This window comes from Oryx dammah, unplaced genomic scaffold (genome assembly GCF_014754425.2).
Source record: "Oryx dammah isolate SB20612 unplaced genomic scaffold, SCBI_Odam_1.1 HiC_scaffold_27, whole genome shotgun sequence".
Lineage (NCBI taxonomy): Eukaryota > Metazoa > Chordata > Mammalia > Artiodactyla > Bovidae > Oryx > Oryx dammah.
Window position 1 is genome coordinate 105,655,935 of NW_024070211.1, and position 21,445 is coordinate 105,677,379.

General features: G+C 36.9%; 1 protein-coding gene across 2 annotated transcripts in view; it reads right to left on the reverse strand.

Moving 5' to 3' along the window:
- Positions 1-21,445, reverse strand: part of SCN1A (sodium voltage-gated channel alpha subunit 1) — a 149,184-nt gene that overhangs the window by 10,797 nt on the left and 116,942 nt on the right. For both annotated transcript variants that reach the window (XM_040229257.1, XM_040229256.1), the window contains 4 exons: positions 20,405-20,578; positions 14,743-14,865; positions 4,352-4,633; positions 2,004-2,057 (listed from right to left, as the gene is read on the reverse strand). In XM_040229257.1, the coding sequence (XP_040085191.1) occupies positions 2,004-2,057; positions 4,352-4,633; positions 14,743-14,865; positions 20,405-20,578 (633 nt within the window). The remainder of the gene's footprint in view (positions 1-2,003; positions 2,058-4,351; positions 4,634-14,742; positions 14,866-20,404; positions 20,579-21,445) is intronic.

Below are 21,445 nucleotides of genomic sequence, written 5' to 3' on the forward strand. Positions count from 1 at the left end.
TCCTAAAGATGCTGTCACCCTGCTTATTTAACTTCTGTGCAGAGTACATCAGGAGAAACGCGGGGCTGGAGAAGCAAAAGCTGGAATCAAGAGTGCCAGGAGAAAGATCAATAACCTCAGATATGCAGATGACACCACCCTTATGGCAGAAAGTGAAGAGGAACTCAAAAGCCTCTTGATGAAAGTGAAAGTGGAGAGTGGAAAAGTTGGCTTAAAGCTCAACATTCAGAAAACGAAGATCATGGCATCCGGTCCCATCACTTCATGGGAAATAGATGGGGAAACAGTGGAAACAGTGTCAGACTTTATTTTTTTGGGCTCAAAAATCACTGCAGACAGTGACTGCAGCCATGAAATTAAAAGATGCTTACTCCTTGGAAGAAAAGTTATGACCAACTTAGATACCATATTCAAAAGCAGAGACATTACTTTGCCAACAAAGGTCCATCTAGTCAAGGCTATGGTTTTTCCAGTGGTCATGTATGGATGTGAGAGTTGGACTGTGAAGAAAGCTGAGCACTGAAGAATTGATGCTTTTGACCTGTGGTGTTGAAGAAGACTCTTGAGAGTCCCTTGGACTGCAAGGAGATCCAACCAGTCCATTCTGAAGGAGATCAGCCCTGGGATTTCTTCGGAGGGAATGATGCTAAAGCTGAGACTCCAGTACTTTGGCCACCTCATGCGAAGAGTTGACTCATTGGAAAAGACTGATGCTGGGAGGGATTGGGGGCAGGAGGAAAAGGAGATGACAGAGGATGAAATGGCTGGATGGCATCACTGACTTGATGGACATGAGTCTGAGTGAACTCCAGGAGTTGGTGATGGACAGGGAGGCCTTGCGTGTTGCGATTCATGGGGTCGCAGAGTTGGACACAACTGAGTGACTGAACTGAACTGAACTGAACTGAAAGATATTAGAGTTAAAAACCAACCAAACACACAAAACAAAATAATAACAAAGTAAAATAACTCTGGAGGATATCAGGAATGTACTCAACACAAAACTAGAATCATTTATGGAAAATGTATATCAAGAAAGATAAAAGGGAGCCTTTTAGGTCAGTTTAAAGATTATGGGGGCAAAGGTCATCCATCATGATTATAGGCTAAAGAGATGGGACCTAAGAATGGAAAGACAGAGAAAATACTAAATTGTACAAAATTTGAAGAGCAGATTTGGAATGAGCATGGATTTTAATTCTTCTTGAAGTCTAAAAAAAGCTGTAGTAGGAGAAATTTCAAAAGTAGGTCTTAGGTGATAGAAACTTAAAGGAAACTGTTGATCATAGAAATGCTAAGAGTATCTGTAAAGTCTCCAGTAAATTTATGGATCATATAAAGGGTGCTTCCCAGATGGCTCAGTGGTAAAGAATCCGCCTACAACACAGGAGACACAGGTTCATTTCCTGGGTCAGGAAGATCCCCTGGAAAAGAGAAGGGCAACCACTCCAGTATTCTTGCCTGGAGAATCCCATGGACAGAGGAGCCTGGTGAGCTACAACCAGGAGGGTCACAAAGAGTCAGACATGACTGAAGTGATGGAGCACAGTGTATCATCACATAAAGGAATGGATTTTAAAGTGACTGTTACAGAAATCTTACACTGCCTAGACAACATCCTTAAAATGCTGGAGGGTAAACTATGGATGGCGATCATATATTTCTTCACATTTGTTTTATCACCCCAAAATTATTAATGAGTATGTAATTGATAGATTGAAAGGAAACAAAATAGAAAAATAGCCAATAGAAGGATATTTGTTAGTTGTTAAACATATGACTGTGTTACTTTAGTTGCACTTCTGTTTTGATATATCTTAGTAAGATTTCAGATAAATACTGCTATGTGCTTGCATACTACTGCTATACTTGAGTATTGAATCATACTTTTTCTTTTTAAAAAATCATTGTAAAATCATTCCGTGTAGCTGCTATGCTCTGTTAAATTATTTTTAATGTCTAATCAATATTGTGAAAAGACTTAGAGTGTAAAGAATACTTACATTTCTGGAATCAACTGCTGCATACATTATATCCATCCATCCCTTAAATGTGGCCTATTAAAAAGGACATGCATGTTTTATTTTGGGGAAAAAGTAATTCAGACCCGATATTTAATAAATATCCTTACTGATACATTTCTTTAAAAGGAACATTTTAAAAAGACATCTCAAAACAAATTTTACATGGATTTTGGACCAACAATATCTCAGTAAGTCTCTTCATTTCTAGACCATATCATGAATAGAATGGCCCTTTGATATATCCTCCTGCTTGACAACCAACTGACAAATACTTTTCAGTTCTTTAGTTAATGGAATCATGCAGTGTAAAGTGCTATCAAGATTTGGTGGAATACTTTTAGAAAGTCTTACAAAGGCCAACACATTTGGCAAACTTCATAGCAGCAAAACAGCTACATCTCAGACCTGATGATCGTTCACTAAACTCTGTATACAAGGTGAGCCAAGTGACCGAAAGCTTACGCTTTCTCTTGATTGTAACACTCTAAAGATCATACAGGTAGCCAAAAAGTCAGTTGTAGCTAACATTTTAAGAATTTTGAAGTGTAACATCAGAAATAATCCTATCTTCCACTTTCTTTTCTGCAATATTTGATGAGAGTGAGTTAATTTGAGTAAGAAAAGTGAAAATAGTACAGTAGACACTTGGTATTCCAAGTGTAATAATTTATAGTAACTTGATACTTGTGAACACTATGGACCTGAGAGGATTATTCCTTAGTCAGAAAGTCTAGCAAAAAGCTTTTAGCATCTGTATCTTAACACATCTTTGTTTTTGTAACACTAACACTTATGAAGTGGTAGATGTTATGGGAAGTAAGTCAAGTATGGGTGCTTGTGATGGCAATGAAGAAAAAGTAAAGACGCTTAGCTAGAAAATAGAACTTATTTGTCTATCTAAGAGGGAAATTTTGATTGTGTCAATGGCTGAGGTCAATGACAGAACAAGTTCATTACATACTAGGTACAAAAGCAGTAAAAGGTGATTCAAAGAACCATTTCAATGAATTGCTAACCAACAGAGATGATTCTATATATAGCCAAGTGTAAATCAGTACTTCGGTAGCAGAATTTATTTACTGGCTTTGTACAGCATCTTTACCCTAGCATTTTAAGGGATTGCTTGAAATTTTCAATTTTTCTTTCTCAATTTTATGGAGGAAGCGACATACATTAGTGATATTTACAAGTGTGGTTATCAGTTAAGGGTTAGGGTAAGTGCCCAAGGAAATAACATCATGTGTCTACTATAATATTCAAAGAAATCATACTTGTCCAAATTTTAAAAATCTCTGTTTCAATTCCATGAACATTTAGAGTAAATCAGAAACATCTACAAGAGAAGTAAGAATTTCTAACAAGAAGGTAGAAAGAACTTGCAAAAGAACCATAGTACTCTGAAAGAGATGCAGGATTCTGATCCGTGCAAGCTTGTTTGCTTGCTTAATCTCCTGGTTGAACAGTTGGAAACACAACCCTCGTGAAATAAAACAGATTTCTACCCTAAGGACTATAGAACCATAGGAACAAATTTATGCAGTTTTTTTTTTTAATACAAGTTTTCAGTGGCCAAAATAGAACAGTATTTTACAATGTTTTTCAAATACTCTGGACTCTTTTTATCCACTGCTTTGTGATGCAGCTGCAGTCAGAAGCTGCATCAAATCAAAATGTTCAAGAGGCCACCATCTTTTACATTTTTATACATTGTGAATGGTTTTTCAGTCTTAGAGACCCAGTAGTGAAAACATTAATATTTAGAGGAAAAAAAGACTTCTATAATTGTACTAAAGGCCGTTTGCGGTGGGATAACAGCTGCTTCTGTTTCATTTCTGTTTCTGAGTGCTACGTGGTATTATTCCATTTCACTATGAGGCTCTAATCCTAAAGCCTAAATATCATTCCACAATCTTCAATCCAAATGACATAACTCAGTAGCAATTAATTCTCACCAATTTGTTATAATCCAGTCAGGTGTGTTTAGGGTGTGTGTTTGAGGGGAGGGGGTGATCCATCAGTGAAACAAGCTTTCCAATTGCAATAGGAAAACATTACCAAATTTGTTGATTTAGTCATCAACTTGTTCATATGGAAAGAGAGAATAATAGGAGAATAACTGAAATACCTGGCCACTATCAACTATGTCTGCACTGTTTAAATATACTGACACTTCCACCCATCTGAGCTCATAAGTTTGTACTAATAAATCAAAATTAGAAAAAAGGATGTATAAATTTTCTTCTTAGTACTACACAAAGGCTGTATGTCATCACTTTGTTATTATTCCAGACAATAAACACATTTCAGAGAAAAGAGTGTTCACTTACAACTTGAAGCAAAGAGAGATACCCAAATCCTACATTATCAAAGTTTACTTTCACATTTTTCCAGCGGGCAGTCTCATTTCTTTCTATTAGTATTAGGCAATCAGAATGATTATTCACTTCGCTGATGTCAAACATGTCACCAGTTGTGGTGTTAACACAGTGGTAGAATTTGCCAGCAAACAAATTTACGCCCATGATGCTGAAAATTAGCCAGAATATAAGACAAACCAGAAGTACATTCATGATGGATGGAATTGCTCCTAAAAGGGCATTCACAACCACCTAATACACAAATGGAAAAAAAGAAAAGTCAGAATTCTTGTTGGTTAAATGAAAAAACATTATCCCCCTAGTAATCTTTAGTGATTCTATTTTTTTTAATATCAAGACTATTCTAAGATATTTAAAAGCAAAATAAAAGTCTTAAAATGAAATATATTCTTTCATAAGTATACATTTAGAGAAATGAATATAGACAATATAACAAAGATAAAAAGTTTTTTAAAAGAGAGGAGAAAGTACTAAAAGGTTAAAGGGAAAACAAAATCAGAGGAATTTGCTGCCAGATGAAGCCATAAAATTTGTTTATTAGAAAAAGAGAAGTAAGAAATCCTATCAGAGAAGATTAACTCATTAAACAAAGCAATATATTAAAGAATGAAACTAAAATATTGGGGCAAGAGTTGATTTGATTGACTGATATATTTTAATAAACTAAAAAAATTCAGGTGTATAAATATAAAAATATTATTGAATACCTAAATAATTTTGTCCTTAATTATTCATGCATCACTATGACTAATAATAATTTTTGCATAAGAAGCAAGACAATTTAGCATCATGTATTTCATTAGATCATCACATAGCTTATTTCAAGCTCCAGTCATATCAGTTGTTTCATTTACTGAGTTTAATTTGATAAACTTATTTTAAATGAAACATGGTAGAAATCAGTTTCTTAGGAAAATAAGAAAAGGAGAGATGTCATATTTGGGGGGATAGTGCCCAAATCTGATGTGATTACATCAAGTTCTGTGCTAAATAATTATCTACCTTTATTTTTTTTAATGGAAGCATTTTTGCCCTTTTTATCTTTATTCTTGGACCATAAGTTAAAAATCTGTGCTTTAATATTTAGCAATGCTGTAGGGATGACTGTCTTTGCTTCCTTCTCTATAGTTCCCTTTGGAGATACACATGAACAGCTAAGAGAGAAAGACAGGCCCAATGTGCTCCTAAGTAGCAGATGATGCCTCAGACTTGAACATTCATAGCTAAATTGAATTCTGCCTCTGTACTTCTATCATTCTTGATCTAAAAGAAACAACAGGCATCAAAATATCTTCTACCTGCCATTTCATACCAATGTGTCTTTAGAACAAATTTTTTGACTGTCTGAACACAAGAATAGATGAGGAACTTCCTTATGCTTCTGAGCTGTGTTTAAAGTCTATCAAGAACTCTAGGCCTTCTGGAATCACAATACAGTGTGATAAGTGAGCCAAAGGAAGTGAAAACCGTTAATGACAAAGAGGGGAATGAGAATGAAACAATGAAGTCAGCTGAGTTATCTAGGCAGATCCAGATGATGTGAGCTATGCAAGCCTACCAAGTTGACACATGGCCCCTCACCTTATCTCATGTGGCCATCTGTATTAATAAATTGAATGAATAAGTCTTTATTTTTTACTTCACTTTAAATGTGTGGATACACTTAGATTTCTCTGGATTCAAGATTTGAAAGCTGAAATCAAGTTTTTATTCCTCTCCTTTTCCAAATATTTTGCCTACCATCCAGATTAAAAAGCTGCTTCTACTGTGTATACACAAAGCACACATTAAAATAACCTTTTATTTTAAAACCTACAACACCCAGCTTAGGCCATGAGCAGAACACTGATTACCTATAGCTATTTCTTGAGTTCTTTGCATATCCATCTGCAGGTCTCACATTTTTCTTCAAAACCTTTCTCATCTTTCTCACTTCTCAATCTTCATGATTGCCATCCAGTTCTGATATCTGTTACTACCAACTTGTACTACTGTCTTCCAATTGTCTCTTTAATTCATGTAAGATGAATTAATTTTCTTCAACTCTCATTTAGAGTTATTTAATGACTTTCCACTGATTATCAAATATTTGCCTTACCTATCACAGCCTTGTCTAACTCAATGAAACTAAGCCATGCCCATGAGGCCACCCAAGATGGGCGGGTCATGGTGGAGAGTCTGACAGAATGTGGTCCACTGGAGAAGGGAATGGCAAACCACTTCAGTATTCTTCCCTCGAGAACCCCATGAACGGTATGAAAAGGCAAAATGATAGGATACTGAAAGAGGTACTCCCCAGGTCAGTAGGTGCCCAATATGCTACTGGAGATTAGTGGAGAAATAACTCCAGAAAGAATGAAGGGATAGAGCCAAAGCAAAAACAATACCCAGTTGTGGATGTGACCGGTGATAGAAGCAAGGTCCGATGCTGTAAAGAGCAATATTGCATAGGAACTTGGAATGTCAGGTCCATGAATCAAGGCAAATTGGAAGTGGTCAAACAAGAGATGGCAAGAGTGAACGTCAACATTCTAGGAATCAGCAAACTAAAATGGACTGGAATGGGTGAATTTAACTCAGATGACCATTATATCTACTACTGTGGGCAATAATCCCTTAGAAGAAATGGAGTAGCCATCATGGTCAACAAAAGAGTTCAAAATGCAGTACTTGGATACAATCTCAAAAATGACAGAATGATCTCTGTTCGTTTCCAAGGCAAACCATTCAGTATCACAGTAATCCAAGTCTATGCCCCAACCAGTAATGCTGAAGAAGCTGAAGTTGAACGGTTCTATGAAGACCTACAAGACCTTCTAGTACTAACACCTAAAAAGATGTTCTTTTCATTATAGGGGACTGGAATGCAAAAGTAGGAAGTCAAGAAACACCTGGAGTAACAGGCAAATTTGGCCTTGGAATGCAGAATGAAGCAGGGCAAAGACTAATAGAGTTTTGCCAAGAAAATGCACTGGTCATAGCAAACACTCTCTTCCAACAACACAAGAGAAGACTCTACACATGGACATCACCAGATGGTCAACGCTGAAATCAGATTGGTTATATTCTTTGCAGCCAAAGATGGAGAAGCTCTATACAGTCAACAAAAACAAGACCAGGAGCTGACTGTGGCTCAGATCATGAACTCCTTATGGCCAAATTCAGACTTAAATAGAAGAAAGTAGGGAAAACCACAAGACCATTCAGATATGACCTAAATCAAATCCCTTATGATTATACAGTGGAAGTGAGAAATAGATTTAAGGGACTAGATCTGATAGATAGAGTGCCTGATAAACTATGGACAGAGGTTCATGACATTGTACAGGAGACAGGGATCAAGACCATCCCCATGGAAAAGAAATGCAAAAAAGCAAAATGGCTGTCTGAAGAGGCCTTACAAATAGCTGTGAAAAGAAGAGAAGTGAAAAGCAAAGGAGAAAAGGAAAGATATAAGCATCTGAATGCAGAGTTCCAAAGAATAGCAAGAAGAGATAAGAAAGCCTTCCTCAGCAATCAATGCAAAGAAATAGAGGAAAACAACAGAATGGGAAAGACTAGAGATCTCTTCAAGAAAATTAGAGATACCAAGGGAACATTTCATGCAAAGTTGGGCTCGATAAAGGACAGAAATGGTATGGACCTAACAGAAGCAGAAGATATTAAGAAGAGGTGGCAGGAATACACAGAACTGTCCAAAAAAGATCTTCACGACCAAGATAATCACGATGGTGTGATCACCCACCTAGAGCCAGGCATCCTGGAATGTGAAGTCAAGTGGGCCTTAGAAAGCATCACTACGAACAAAGCTAGTCGAGGTGATGGAATTCCAGTTGAGCTATTTCAAATCCTAAAAGATGATGCTGTGAAAGTGCTGCACTCAATATGCCAGCAAATTTGGAAAACTCAGCAGTGGCCACAGGACTGGAAAAGGTCAGTTTTCCTTCCAATCCCAAATAAAGGCAATGCCAAAGAATGCTCAACCTACCGCACAATTGCACTCATCTCACAAGCTAGTAAAGTAATGCTCAAAATTCTCCAAGCCAGGCTTCAGCAATATGTGAACCGTGAACTTCCACATGTTCGATCTGGTTTTAGAAAAGGCAGAGGAACCAGAGACCAAATTGCCAACAACCACTGCATCATGGAAAAAGCAAGAGAGTTCCAGAAAAACATCTATTTCTGCTTTATTGACTATGCCAAAGCCTTGACTGTGTGGATCACAAGAAACTGTGGAAAATTCTGAAAGAGATGGGAATACCAGACCAGCTGACCTGCCTCTTGAGTAACCTATATGTAGGCCAGGAAACAACAGTTAGAACTGGACATGGAACAACAGAGTGGTTCCAAATAGGAAAAGGAGTACGTTAAGGCTGTATATTGTCACCCTGCTTATTTAACTTCTATGCAGAGTACCTCATGAGAAGCGCTGGGCTGGAAGAAGCACAAGCTGGAATCAAGATTGCCGGGAGAAATATGAATCACCTCAGATATGCAGATAACACCACTCTTATGGCAGAAAGTGAAGAGGAAGTAAAAAGCCTCTTGAAAGTGAAGTGGAGAGTGAAAAAGTTGGCTTAAAGGTCAACATTCAGAAAACGAAGATCATGGCATCCTGTCCAATCACTTCATGGCAAATAGATGGGGAAACAGTGGAAACAGTGTCAGACTTTATTTTTGGGGGCTCCAAAATCACTGCAGATGGTGATTGCAGCCATGAAATTAAAAGAGGCTTACTCCTTGGAAGGAAAGTTATGACCAACCTAGATAACATATTTAAAAGCGGAGACATTACTTTGCCAACAAAGGTCCGTCTAGTCAAGGCTATGGTTTTTCCTGTGGTCATGTATGGATGTGAGAGTTGCACTGTGAAGAAAGCTGAGCACTGAAGAATTGATGCTTTTGAACTGTGGTGTTGAAGAAGACTCTTGAGAGTCCCTTGGACTGCAAGGAGATCCAACCAGTCCATTCTGAAGGAGATCAGCCCTGGGATTTCTTTGGAAGGAATGATGCTAAAGCTGAAACTCCAGTACTTTGGCCACCTCATGTGAAGAGTTGACTCATTGGAAAAGACCCTGATGCTGGGAGGAATTGGGGGCAGGAGGAGAAGGGGACCACAGAGGATGAGATGGCTGGATGGCATCACTGACTCGATGGACATGAGTCTGAGTGAACTCTGAGAGTTGGTGATGGACAGGGAGGCCTGGCATGCTGCGATTCATGGGGTCACAAAGAGTCAGGCACGACTGAGCGACTGAACTGAACTGAACTGATGTTCAAATCACTGCTCAATCTACATGTCTAGTTTTAACTTCACTAGGTACCTAGCCTTCATGCCAGTCCAACTAATGTAGTCACCATATGCTAATAACATTACCAGAGAATTGAGATACCATTTCCTTTGAAATTCCTTGTCCACTTCCTCCCCTTCTGAAACACTTTTCTTCTCACTAGCCTCATTTCAAGCAGCACTTTGGTCATGAAGCCTCACTTCTGCTCAGTTTAGCCTCCAAGATAGAGATGTTTCCTCTTTTGAATTAAAAAATCAGAATTCTAGCACTGGACAGGACTGTAGCGATACTTTACTGCTGCATTCTCATTTGGCAAATGAGAAAAATGAGCTGAGCCAGCTTCAGTTCAGAATGTAGACTCTCGGTGGCATCTAGTGCTTGTTCCACTCCACTGCACTAACTGTCCCTAGAGTCACTCCTATTTATCTGCTCCCCAGACTGCTCTGCCCTAGAGTTAATTGCATTCCCGTAATCTTGACAGATGGTAGGCTTTTTCTTTACTTCAGATAAAAATATATATTTGTGAATTCTCCACGGCTTTGAGTACTTTGAATATAGGGCTATAAAAATGGTGACTGAATGAATGAAGTAAAGGTTAGCTTAGTATTTATTGATCAAAACAAATTTTAAATGTTATTTCTAGATATAGGAATGAGAATAAAGAGCTGTACACAAAAGATGTGGGGTTAGCTGATAGGTCTGAGGGGTTTCCTTTGAAACTGGGGATTAGATTTGCATTCAAATTAACTATGTAATACATCACACAAGCAAGTGCTCTGCAGTAGCATGTTTCCAGATACATTTACAGTGTTTGCATACATTTGGTACAGAGAAAAGGTTTATTTTTATAAGATAAAAGGACTTACTCTACAGAGATCCATCTATTCTTAAAATTTCATTAAATTAGACAATGAAGGATGTGAGAAAGGACTCACATCCCAAGAGCCCCAAGCCCTCTCTTGGTTCAGCACAGAGAGAGGTGTATTAACTCCTTTCTGGCTCCAGGGAACTGCAGTAATTGGTTTCCAGGTGGTGAAGGCACTAGGCAGAACTGGACTAATCAACTGGAAAGAATAGATTGAGGTTTCAGGCTGCATCAAAGGAGGTGTAGAAGAAAGGAACTATCTTAATAAATTAACACAAAAGGTGCTTCTCCTCACAACCATTTTGCACAGCATCCTATAGAATTTCTGTATTTTAGCACAACTCACTGTTATAGAAACTGTCTCTGGTTTGTTATCCCCTTTTTAAGTAAATCAACACAAAATGAGAAATTGACAATTAAAATGCAAATTAATGTTGGGAATTTTGATACATGAAGAAATGTCCTCTTGCCTAAATAAATTGCCTTTGAACTTCAAATCAATACTACTCGTGGATTCTACTGCTTCTTTAATCAAAATACTGAAAAGACTGAATAAAAATCAAAAGTAGGCAAAGTAGAAGTCACCCCTTTTAAAGTATGAAGAAAAGTATAAAATCTTTTAAAAACCTAATGTCTTCATTTGTGTTATGGGATTTACTTAAGGTAATTATTATTGAGAGATAAGACTATCAATTATCCAAACAAAAATACTAACTTTTTCTCTCCCTCAGAAATAACTATCATCCTTGCACATTATCCCAAACTTTAAGAATCAATAAAATGTGGGGCTTTCCAAGTAGCTCACTGGTTAAGAACCTGCCTGCTAATGCAGGAGAAACAGGAGATGTGGGTTTGATTCCTGGGTGGGGAAGATTCCCTGGAAGAGGAAATGGCAACCCACTCCAGTATTCTTGCCTGGGAAATCCCATGGACAAAGGAGACTAGTGAGCTACAGTCCACGGGGTCACAAAGAGTCAGACACAGCTGAGCACAGCACAGCAGCAGCAGATTCATTTTTATTTAGGTGTTCACTATGCTGTTTTCTAAGACACTAAGAGGTTAGTTGGGAGTGATGTATTCTATGAAGTCAGTTTATGCATTAAATACTATCTTAATACACATGATATTTTATTTCTAGGTGGGTGTTCTTGTCTGTATAATTCAAATAAGTGGATCCTTTCAAATTTACTTTTCCTATTTAAAACACAAATCACATTTGCTCAGTCAACTCTATCTTAATATGTCTTTGTTTTTTTTGCATTTGGAAAATAACGCCTATAAAATTACACTTAATAAAACATGAGAATGATCACACAATCAATTCCAGTCTATGAAACCTGGGATTTTTACACTCCAGCATCTGCTCACACAGATCAAAAAGGCAAGAAGCCACTGTTGGTAACTTGATATTAATTTTCAGGACTCAGACCAATGTAGAAAATAGCAAGGGTCCTTTTAAATGACTCAAAGAGCATCATTCAACTTGACAAGTTAAAAATTTCATTCAACCATTCTGAACCAGGGTCCCCCCCATCACCAATCAGATAGATAATCTCCCCATAAATGGATAACTCGATATACACACATCTAATCAGATTCAGTGAAACATAATAAGGATATCAACAGCTGGGCTTCAAATCCACAAAGGGTAAATTCACAAAAGGTATTTTTCTCAAAAGAAAAGTAAAGGCAATTGAAAATAGGGGCTTATAATGTAAATATTGTATTTTTATTACTGTGGTACAATAGTACCCCTCCCAACCCCGCCCTCATCCCACTACACAAAGTCACAGTGAAAGGATGAAAGGAAGCAAAAGGGGTAATACAGTACCCATAATAAAGGGCTGAGGGGCGGAACCAGCGCTCCACCCCATCCAAGTTGGAGCAAGATTATCCTATACAAAATAGAAATATATAGTTTGTTATTAGTTAGAAATCTGATATGACAGAACAATTGGTGTTACTTTTTGTATATGATGCTCTCTGTCGGTTTCCCTATCAATCAAGACTTGAGTTCTTTTGAAAAAAAAAGAAGATATTTAAGATTTCCTAGATAAGGAAATTGAAAATACAAAATGTATTTTACTCAAGTTATTCATGACATCAATTCACTCAGTTCAGTTTTACAAGTTGAAAAATTTGGACTGGAAATTTGAAATACAATAAATGGTCCAAAGCTGTCAGCCAGAAATGTGCATAAAACATGCAAAACATAAAGGGCAAAGTGATGATAATTTATTTCTCACTTTCTAACTTCTTATCAAGCACTATACGACATGCTTTACTTGGTAATATTGCATTAAAGCACATGCTTTGAAAAAGCGACAAAACAACGAAAATAAAATGAGTCTGATTTACGCTTTGACATAGCCATTGTGATTTTATGCTACTAGGGAAAAGAATAAAATGAGAGTTTCTGAATATATTCGAAGCTCACTTCTAAATTATAATCATAATTATTATTTCCATCCTCACCAGCATATATGTTTATATTTTTAACAAAGTTAAAAATTCCAAACACCAGAAACAAACACACACAAATAGAATCAATAATCAGGATACTTTGTCTTTACAATGCCAAATACGTGTTGAAACCATCAGCAATTTTAGGGTTGTATACATGCTGTCATTATGAGGCAAGAACTATATTCATAAATGTGATAATTTAAATGATGAGTTCATCTCCTATCAGTATCTATAATGAGTTTATGTTTTTCAAACTTCAAGTTTCAAAATTTGGCCTGCCCTACAGCATAAAAAATATTATTGATCAAAATTATAGAGAAGGTCCTTTCTATAAAAATTAAAGGCCCACAGGGCCAGAATTGTTTCAGAAGTAAGGTGTTAAATATGAAAATGTCTGGCCTTTGGATTCATGGATTTAATCAACTTACAAAAAGTCAAACCTGAAATAATTATCAGAGCCTCAAATCTTTAGAACTGTTCAGATTTCATAAAACTTTTCAAATGTGCATGCATGCTAAGTGGTTTCAGTCATATTCAAATCTTTGCGATCCTATGGACGTGTAGCCCATCAAGTTCGTCTGTCCATAGGGATTCTCCAGGCAAGAATAGTGGATGGATTGCCACTCCCTTCTCCAGGGGATCTTCCCAACCCAGGGATCGAACCCAGGTCTTAAGTCTCCTGCATTGGCAGGCGAGTCCTTTACCAGTAGCACCACCTTGGAAGCCCCCTTTCAAATGTGACTTCCAATCAAATGTTTTAAAAAAAAAAACAAAAAAATCCTTTCAAGTAGAATATATAAAAATGATATTTTTCTCTATTTTAAGTGGAAAATAAACTTTATTTTCACATATCCTGAAGAGAATTTCAGTAACATTTTAGTAAAAATGTGAGGATCTCATAAGACTGGTGGCTCAGATGGCAAAGAGTCTACCTGCAATGCAGACCTGGGTTCTATCCCTGGGTTCAGAAGATCCCCTGGAGAAGGGAATGGCAACCCACTCCTGTATTCTTGCCTGAAGAATCTCATGGGCAGAGGAGTCTGGCAGGCTGCAGTCCATAGGGTCACAGAGAATTGGACATGACTAAAGCAACTTAGCACTTATATATAATCTTAAAGTCGATATTACTGTTTATATAAATTAAGATTAATACAGTTATAGGTTGAGGTTATATTAATATAACTTTTTGAAAACTTTGAAATTCAGTTAACTTTTAATATCTACCCTTGAACATTTAAATTAGGCTAACTTTGGCATTGTACAGACAAAATTTTGACAACTTAAATTTTTTTCTTTTATATTTAGGCATGATTCATATTGTTTTCACTAAAACTCATTGAACACAGTTTAGACCATCACAAATGAGAACCACATGATGTAGGATTTATTTTAGTTGATTATTATCATCATCATCATGACACATAGTACTTTAATATTGCATCTGCTTTTTTGTGTATAGGTTTGCAAGGAAACTCCCAAAATGGATTAAGAAATAAAGTCATTTTAATGAGCACAGCAGATAAATGATATTATATCATTTCAAAGGAGGCCTAAGTTCTCTTGCATATCACCTAGAAGTAAATATGCAACAGATAAAAAGATAAAGTAGCAATTTTGCAAGGATTTGCCATTCCTTTTGCATGCATGAGTTTTCCTTTTTTAAAATTTAGTTTAATTTTGGCTATATACAATACTTCATGTTCTTTCATGGTTCTTACCCTCATCCCTTCAAATCGTGATAAGGCTCTTAGAGGTCTCAGAGCTCTTAGTGTCCTGAGAGATTTGATGGCACCAAGTTCTGAGTAACCCAAGGCATTTGCTGTTAAACTGACCAATGAAACCTGAAAACATACAAAAATAAATGAATAAAAATAGAATTATTGCCATTCAATATGTAGTATTCTATAACACAATTATAATTTATTACAATTTTATTTTATTGAAGTATTGTGGCTCAGATGGCAAAGAATCTACCTGCAATGAATGAGACCTGGGTTCTAGCCCTGGGTTGGGAAGATCCCCTGGAGAATGGAATGGCTACCCACTCCAGTATTGCCTGAAGAATTCTGTGGACAGAGGAGCCTGGCAGGCTACAGTCCATGGGGTTACAAAGAGTTGGACAAGAGTGAGTGACTAACACTACGACAAGTGGTTTACTAAAAACATGTAAGCATTTACCTTCTGAATAATTATAAATAAAATCTGTTAATTGTTCAGTTCAGTCGCTCAGTTGTGTCCGACTCTTTGTGACCCCATGAATCGCAGCACGCCAGGCTTCCCTGTCCATCACCAACTCCCAGAGTTCACTCAGACTCACGTCCATAGAGTCAGTGATGCCATCCAGCCATCTCATCCTCTATTGTCCCCTTCTCCTCCTGCCCCCAATCCCTCCCAGTTGACTCCCTTTCCAATGAGTCAACTCTTCACATGAGGTGGCCGAAGTACTGGAGTTTCAGCTTTAGCATCATTCCTTCGAAAGAAATCCCAGGGCTGATCTCCTTCAGAATGGACTGGTTGGATGCGGAGAAGGCAATGGCACCCCACTCCAGTACTCTTGCCTGGAAAATCCCATGGACAGAGGAGCCTGGTAGGCTGCAGTCCATGGGATCGCTAAGAGTCGGACACAACTGAGCGAGTTCACTTTCACTTTTCACTTTCCTGCATTGGAGAAGGAAATGGCAACCCGCTCCAGTATTCTTGCCTGGAGAATCCCAGGGATGGGGGAGCCTGGTGGGTTGCCGTCTATGGGATCGCACAGAGTCGGACACAACTGAAGCGACTTAGCAGTAGCAGCAGTAATAAAATGTATAAACTGCAATTTTATCAAAAAAGGCAAGCAATTGCTCAGTCCTGTCTGACTCTTTGCAATCCCATGGACTGTAGTCTACCAGGCTTCTCTCTACATGGGATTTTCCAGGCCAGAGTACTGGAGTGGGTTGTTGTTTCCTTCTCCAGGGAATCTTCCTGACTCAGGAATCAAACCCAGGTCTCCTGCATTGCAGGCAGACGCTTTACCCTCTGAGCCACCAGGAAAGCCCAGTAACAAAGCGTAAAAACTGCAATTGTATCAGAAAAGGCAAGCAATCTCTATCCTGTGTTGGTTGGTATTTTCAATTAATGATAATTGATACCCTCAGAAATTAATGCACTCAGTCACATTGTTTTGAGGTTGATTTTTTGACAGTGATTTTTTTGGTGTCTTGCTAATACTTTGTGTTTTCACTTGCCTAAAGTTTGCTGCTGCTGCTGCTGCTAAGTCGCTTCAGTCATGTCCGACTCTGTGCGACGCCATAGACGGCAGCCCACCAGGCTCCCCCGTCCCTGGGATTCTCCAGGCAAGAACACTGGAGTGGGTTGCCATTTCCTTCTCCAATGCATGAAAGTGAAGAGTGAAAGTGAAGTTGCTGAGTTGTGTCTGACTCTTCGCGACCCCATGGACTGCAGCCTACCAGGCTCCTCTGTCCATGGGATTTTCCAGGCAAGAGTACTGGAGTGGGGTGCCATCGCCTTCTCCGATAAATAATGTAACTTAAAAGTAATTCCATCATGAAATTTACTTAAATTTTTAATACTAATTTAGAGCCTCCTGTCATGGTACTTGACCCAAAATGGCCAATCAATATTTATTAAACTAAATTTTATTTGCATGAAATATGCAATAACTAAGAAATAAAATTTTACGTGTCTAATTCTTTAAATAAAGACCAAAGCTCTGTATCCAAATAGAATTTCTTTGGTTTGAGAATAGAATATTGGATCGTTCCAAAGAAACTAAACACTATTTTTGCAAAATCTTCTATATTTTAGTGTTTAAGTTGGCGCTTTTTACTTTACTTGAGATGTGGTATAATTCCTTTTGTCTTTTTTTTAGAGTGATACACTGAACCTTAAGAAATAATTAAAATAGAACCTTGAAAAATGAAAGTATTATTGTTGCAAAACTACAAAATTCTCCATAGAATTATTTTCCTAAACTATTTTGGAAATGGCTATTAAAAACCAACTTACAATAACAAAATCACTATTCTTCCACTAAAAAGTTCAGATATGTAATAAGTATAATAAAGAAAAGTAAAGCTTAGAAATTTTCAAAAAGGTTAAATTACATTTAGATTTAAAGCCTAATTTGAAAGTTTTTGAGGAGTTGAAATATGAAATAACTTCTAGTGTTTGAAATATCAATAGCAGAAACTTTTTTCTCTTTGTGAAATGCTGAAGCAATTATTCATTGGAGGTTTCTTTTTTTTAACCGAAGTATAGTTGATTTCAGTATTCTATTAGTTTCAAGTTTACAACATAGTAGCTCAAAATCTTTATAGATTATATTCCATTTAAAGTTATTATCAAGTATAGGCTATATTCCTTGTGCTATACAATATGTCCTTGTGAGTGACTTACTTTATACATAGTGGTTTGTACCTCTTAATCCTCTACCCCATCTTGCCCATCCCCCATTCTCTCTCCTCACTGGTAACCACTAATTTGTTCTCTACAGCTGTGAAATCTGTTTCTATTTTGTTTTATTCACTAGTTTGCTTTATTTTGTAGATTTCACATTTAAGTGATAACATACAGCACTTGTCTAACATTTCACTAAGCATAACAACTTCCAGGTCTATTCATGTTGTTACTTATAGCAAAAATCTCATTCTATTTCATGGCTGAGTAGTATTCTATTTAGCAGTATTATAAACCTTCTTTATCAACTCATCTCTTGATGGATACTTAAGCTGCCTCCACATTTTGGTGATTGTAAATAATACTGCTATGAACATTGGGGTGCATGTACCATTTTAAATCAATGTTTTCATTTTCTCCAGATCTATACCCAGGAGCAGAATTGCTGGGTCATATGGTAGTTCTGGTTTTTTGTTTTTTTTTTTTTGCAGAAGCTCCATTCTGTTTTCTACAGTGGCTGCACCAATTTACATTCCCACCAACAGTGTACAAGTTGTTCCCTTTTCTCCACATTTTTTATTTGTGGCCCTTTTGATGATAGCCTCTCTGACAGGTGTGAGGTCATATCTCTTTGTGGTTTTGCTCTTCATTTCCCTGATGATTAGTGATACTGAGCATCTTTTCATGTTCCTGTTGGCCATATGGATTTCCTCTTCAGAAAAATGTCTGTTCAATTCTTCTGCCCATTTTCTAATTGGGACGTTTGCTTTTTGATGTTGAGTTGTATGAGCTATTTATGTATGTAGAATATGAGCCACTTATCACTCTTTTGAGTTTTGGGGTTTTTTTCCCTAATTTACTCATTTCTTAGTAATGTTAAGCTTTTCAAATAGCTCTGGATTTGCCTTTGTTCAACAGAATTAAAGAGATATTGCGTGGCTCTTAGTTGTACAAATACTTTCCATAAGAAAATTGAGTAGTTCTGCTGGATTATCATTTTAGGAGAATAAAATGCCTATAAAGTCTGTGGTATTTTGAAAATACATTTTTAAAGCTGAAAATATGCCAAACATAAAGCATGATGTTTGCCTTTAACAAATCTCAAAGATAGCTACTTGCTTTGGGCTGATGAAGTATTAATTGTTGAATACACCAACTCTGTGAAGGGCTGTTGGTATATTATGGGCTTGCTGTAAATCTAGTTATGTTCTAGAGAAACTCCCATCACTGCATGAAGTAGAGTTTTTTCACTATTCCCCATACATCTTATTTTCTATAATTTAGTTACAAGCTATATAATCTACTCTTTAAAAAGATCCTTTACAAAAATCAAAAAGAATTTTTTTCTTCTCTTTTTTTTAATTTGTAGCACATTTTATTTATTTTTTAAATTAATGAATTAATTAATTTTTTTACTTTACAATATTGTATTGGTTTTGCCATACTTCAACATGAATCTACCACGGGTGTCCACATGTTCCCAATCCTGAACCCCCCTTCCACCTTCCTCCCCATACCATCCCTCTGGGTCATCCCAGTGCAATAGCCCCAAGCATCCTGTATCCTGCATTGAACCTAGACTGGTGATTCGTTTCTTATATGATATTATATATGTTTCAATGCCATTCTCCCAAATCATCCCACCCTCTCCCTCTCCCACAGAGTCCAAAAGACTGTTCTATACATCTGTGTCTCTTTTGCTGTCTTGCATACAGGGTTATTGTTACCATCTTTCTAAATTCCATATATATGCATTAGTATACTGTATTGGACCCATCACTTCATGGGAAATAGATGGGGAAACAGTGGAAACAGTGTCAGACTTTATTTTTTGGGCTCCAGAATCACTGCAGATGGTGATTGCAGCCATGAAATTAAATGACGCTTACTCCTTGGAAGAAAAGTTATGACCAACCTAGATGGCATATTCAAAAGCAGAGACATTACTTTGCCAACTAAGGTCCGTCTAGTCAAGGCTATGGTTTTTCCAGTAGTCATGTATGGATGTGAGAGTTGGACTGTGAAGAAGGCTGAGCGCCGAAGAATTGATGCTTTTGAACCGTGGTGTTGGAGAAGACTCTTGAGAGTCCCTTGGACTGCAAGGAGATCCAACCAGTCCATTCTGAAGGAGATCAGCCCTGGGATTTCTTTGGAAGGAATGATGCTAAAGCTGAAACTCCAGTACTTTGGCCACCTCATGCGAAGAGTGGAAAAGACTTTGATGTTGGGAGGGATTGGGGGCAGGAGGAGAAGGGGACGACAGAGGATGAGATGGCTGGATGGCATCACTGACTCAATGAATGTGAGTCTGAGTGAACTCCTGGAGTTGGTGATGGACAGGGAGGCCTGGCGTGCTGCAATTCATGGGGTCGCAAAGAGTTGGACACGACTGAGCGACTGAACTGAACTGAACTGAACTGAATACTGTATTGGTGTTTTTCTTTCTGGCTTACTTCACTCTGTATAATCAGCTCCAGTTTCATCTACCTCATTAGAACTGATTTTTTAAAAATTGACAGTAGCTTCCACCATCATCACTGGTTTGTTTGTTTACTGAGTGCCTCTAACTCTTATGTACTAATATGATCATTTTATAGTGTCAGGAGCCAAGTAACTTAGTGGCACACAAAATCAGTGGTGGGGCTGGGATTCAAACTCAACTCTGTTTGAATCATAATATTAATAAAGTAACTTAAACATCATATCCTATTTCACCATTCTCTTTACAAACTTCTGATGTTTTTCCCCCAGCTTTTTATCTTAGATAACCACCATAAATCCCATCCTCCCAATGCTAAATCAGTACTAAATTAGCTTATTTATTACAAAAACTTTACTATTATTCAGTGAATTAGTTTAGTGTCTATTAAGTAGCATATCCTGTCAACATAACAGAGTGATCAAAGATTCACTATTTTGGAATTAGTTTATAAACAAGACAAATTACCTTGAATGAAAGACAAAAATATGTAGGATACTTACATCAACAATTAAGAAGTCTAGCCAACACCAGGCATTGGTGAAATATGTTTGATAGCCATATGCCACCCATTTTAGAAGCATTTCCAGAATGAAAATGTAAGTGAAAACCTTGTCAGCATATTCCAACATTGTTTTGATAGTCTTTCGCTGGTCAATATATATATCCTCAAATGCCTATAAAGAAAAGTTATGTATTTTAGTTTTCTGAAACTTTTATGCTACAGCTATTATAGGCTGTTTTCCCTGATTTTCATATACATATAATGACATTTCATTGGAATAGGAGGATAGAGGAAAAGTAGCTATTGATTTTTTTTTTCCTTCCTTTCAAAGATCTTTTAATGAATCAGGAGAAAAGTTATGTTCTCTATTGATCTAACTAAGAGGAAGAAATAAAAGCATAACTCTAAGGAATTAAAGTGACTTGTTCAGGAAATAGTTGTTAATGACACGTCTTGATGCTGGTATCCCAACTTGAAGTTATTTATTCTCTTTGTTTCATATCTTTTGCCTCCTCCTGTTAACCTCTTTATTTTTTCCACAGAAAGGAGGTTGAAGAAATAAAAAGGCTTATATTATTCATAAAGCAGAAATTATAATTGATCAATACATCATCTAATTTTACTATACATTGAGTTCATTTGTCCCCTTCATTTTGTTGACAGTTTATGTTTATCAGCAAAGATATGGTGTAACAAAGATGGTAGGATGAAATTCCTTCTCATTTAAACTATAATATGTATTCTTTTTCTAATATGAACCTCAATGTTACTTTATATCTAAGTCTATATTCATTTAAATGGTAAAAAAAAAACTATCTTATCTAAAGTAGCATGTAGATAAAATTTATTTCATCAGAGAAACATGCAGAAAAATATAGGCCTGTGTTAGAATCATACATTTTTAAGTTAAATAAACCTAAGTTATTGTGTTTCAGTTAAGTACTGTATCATCTTTCCATCTCTGTCTGTCTGTCTACATCTATTTTATGGCTTAAGTAGTCCATTTGTGTTAGCATTTTCCTAAAGTGCTATCTATGTG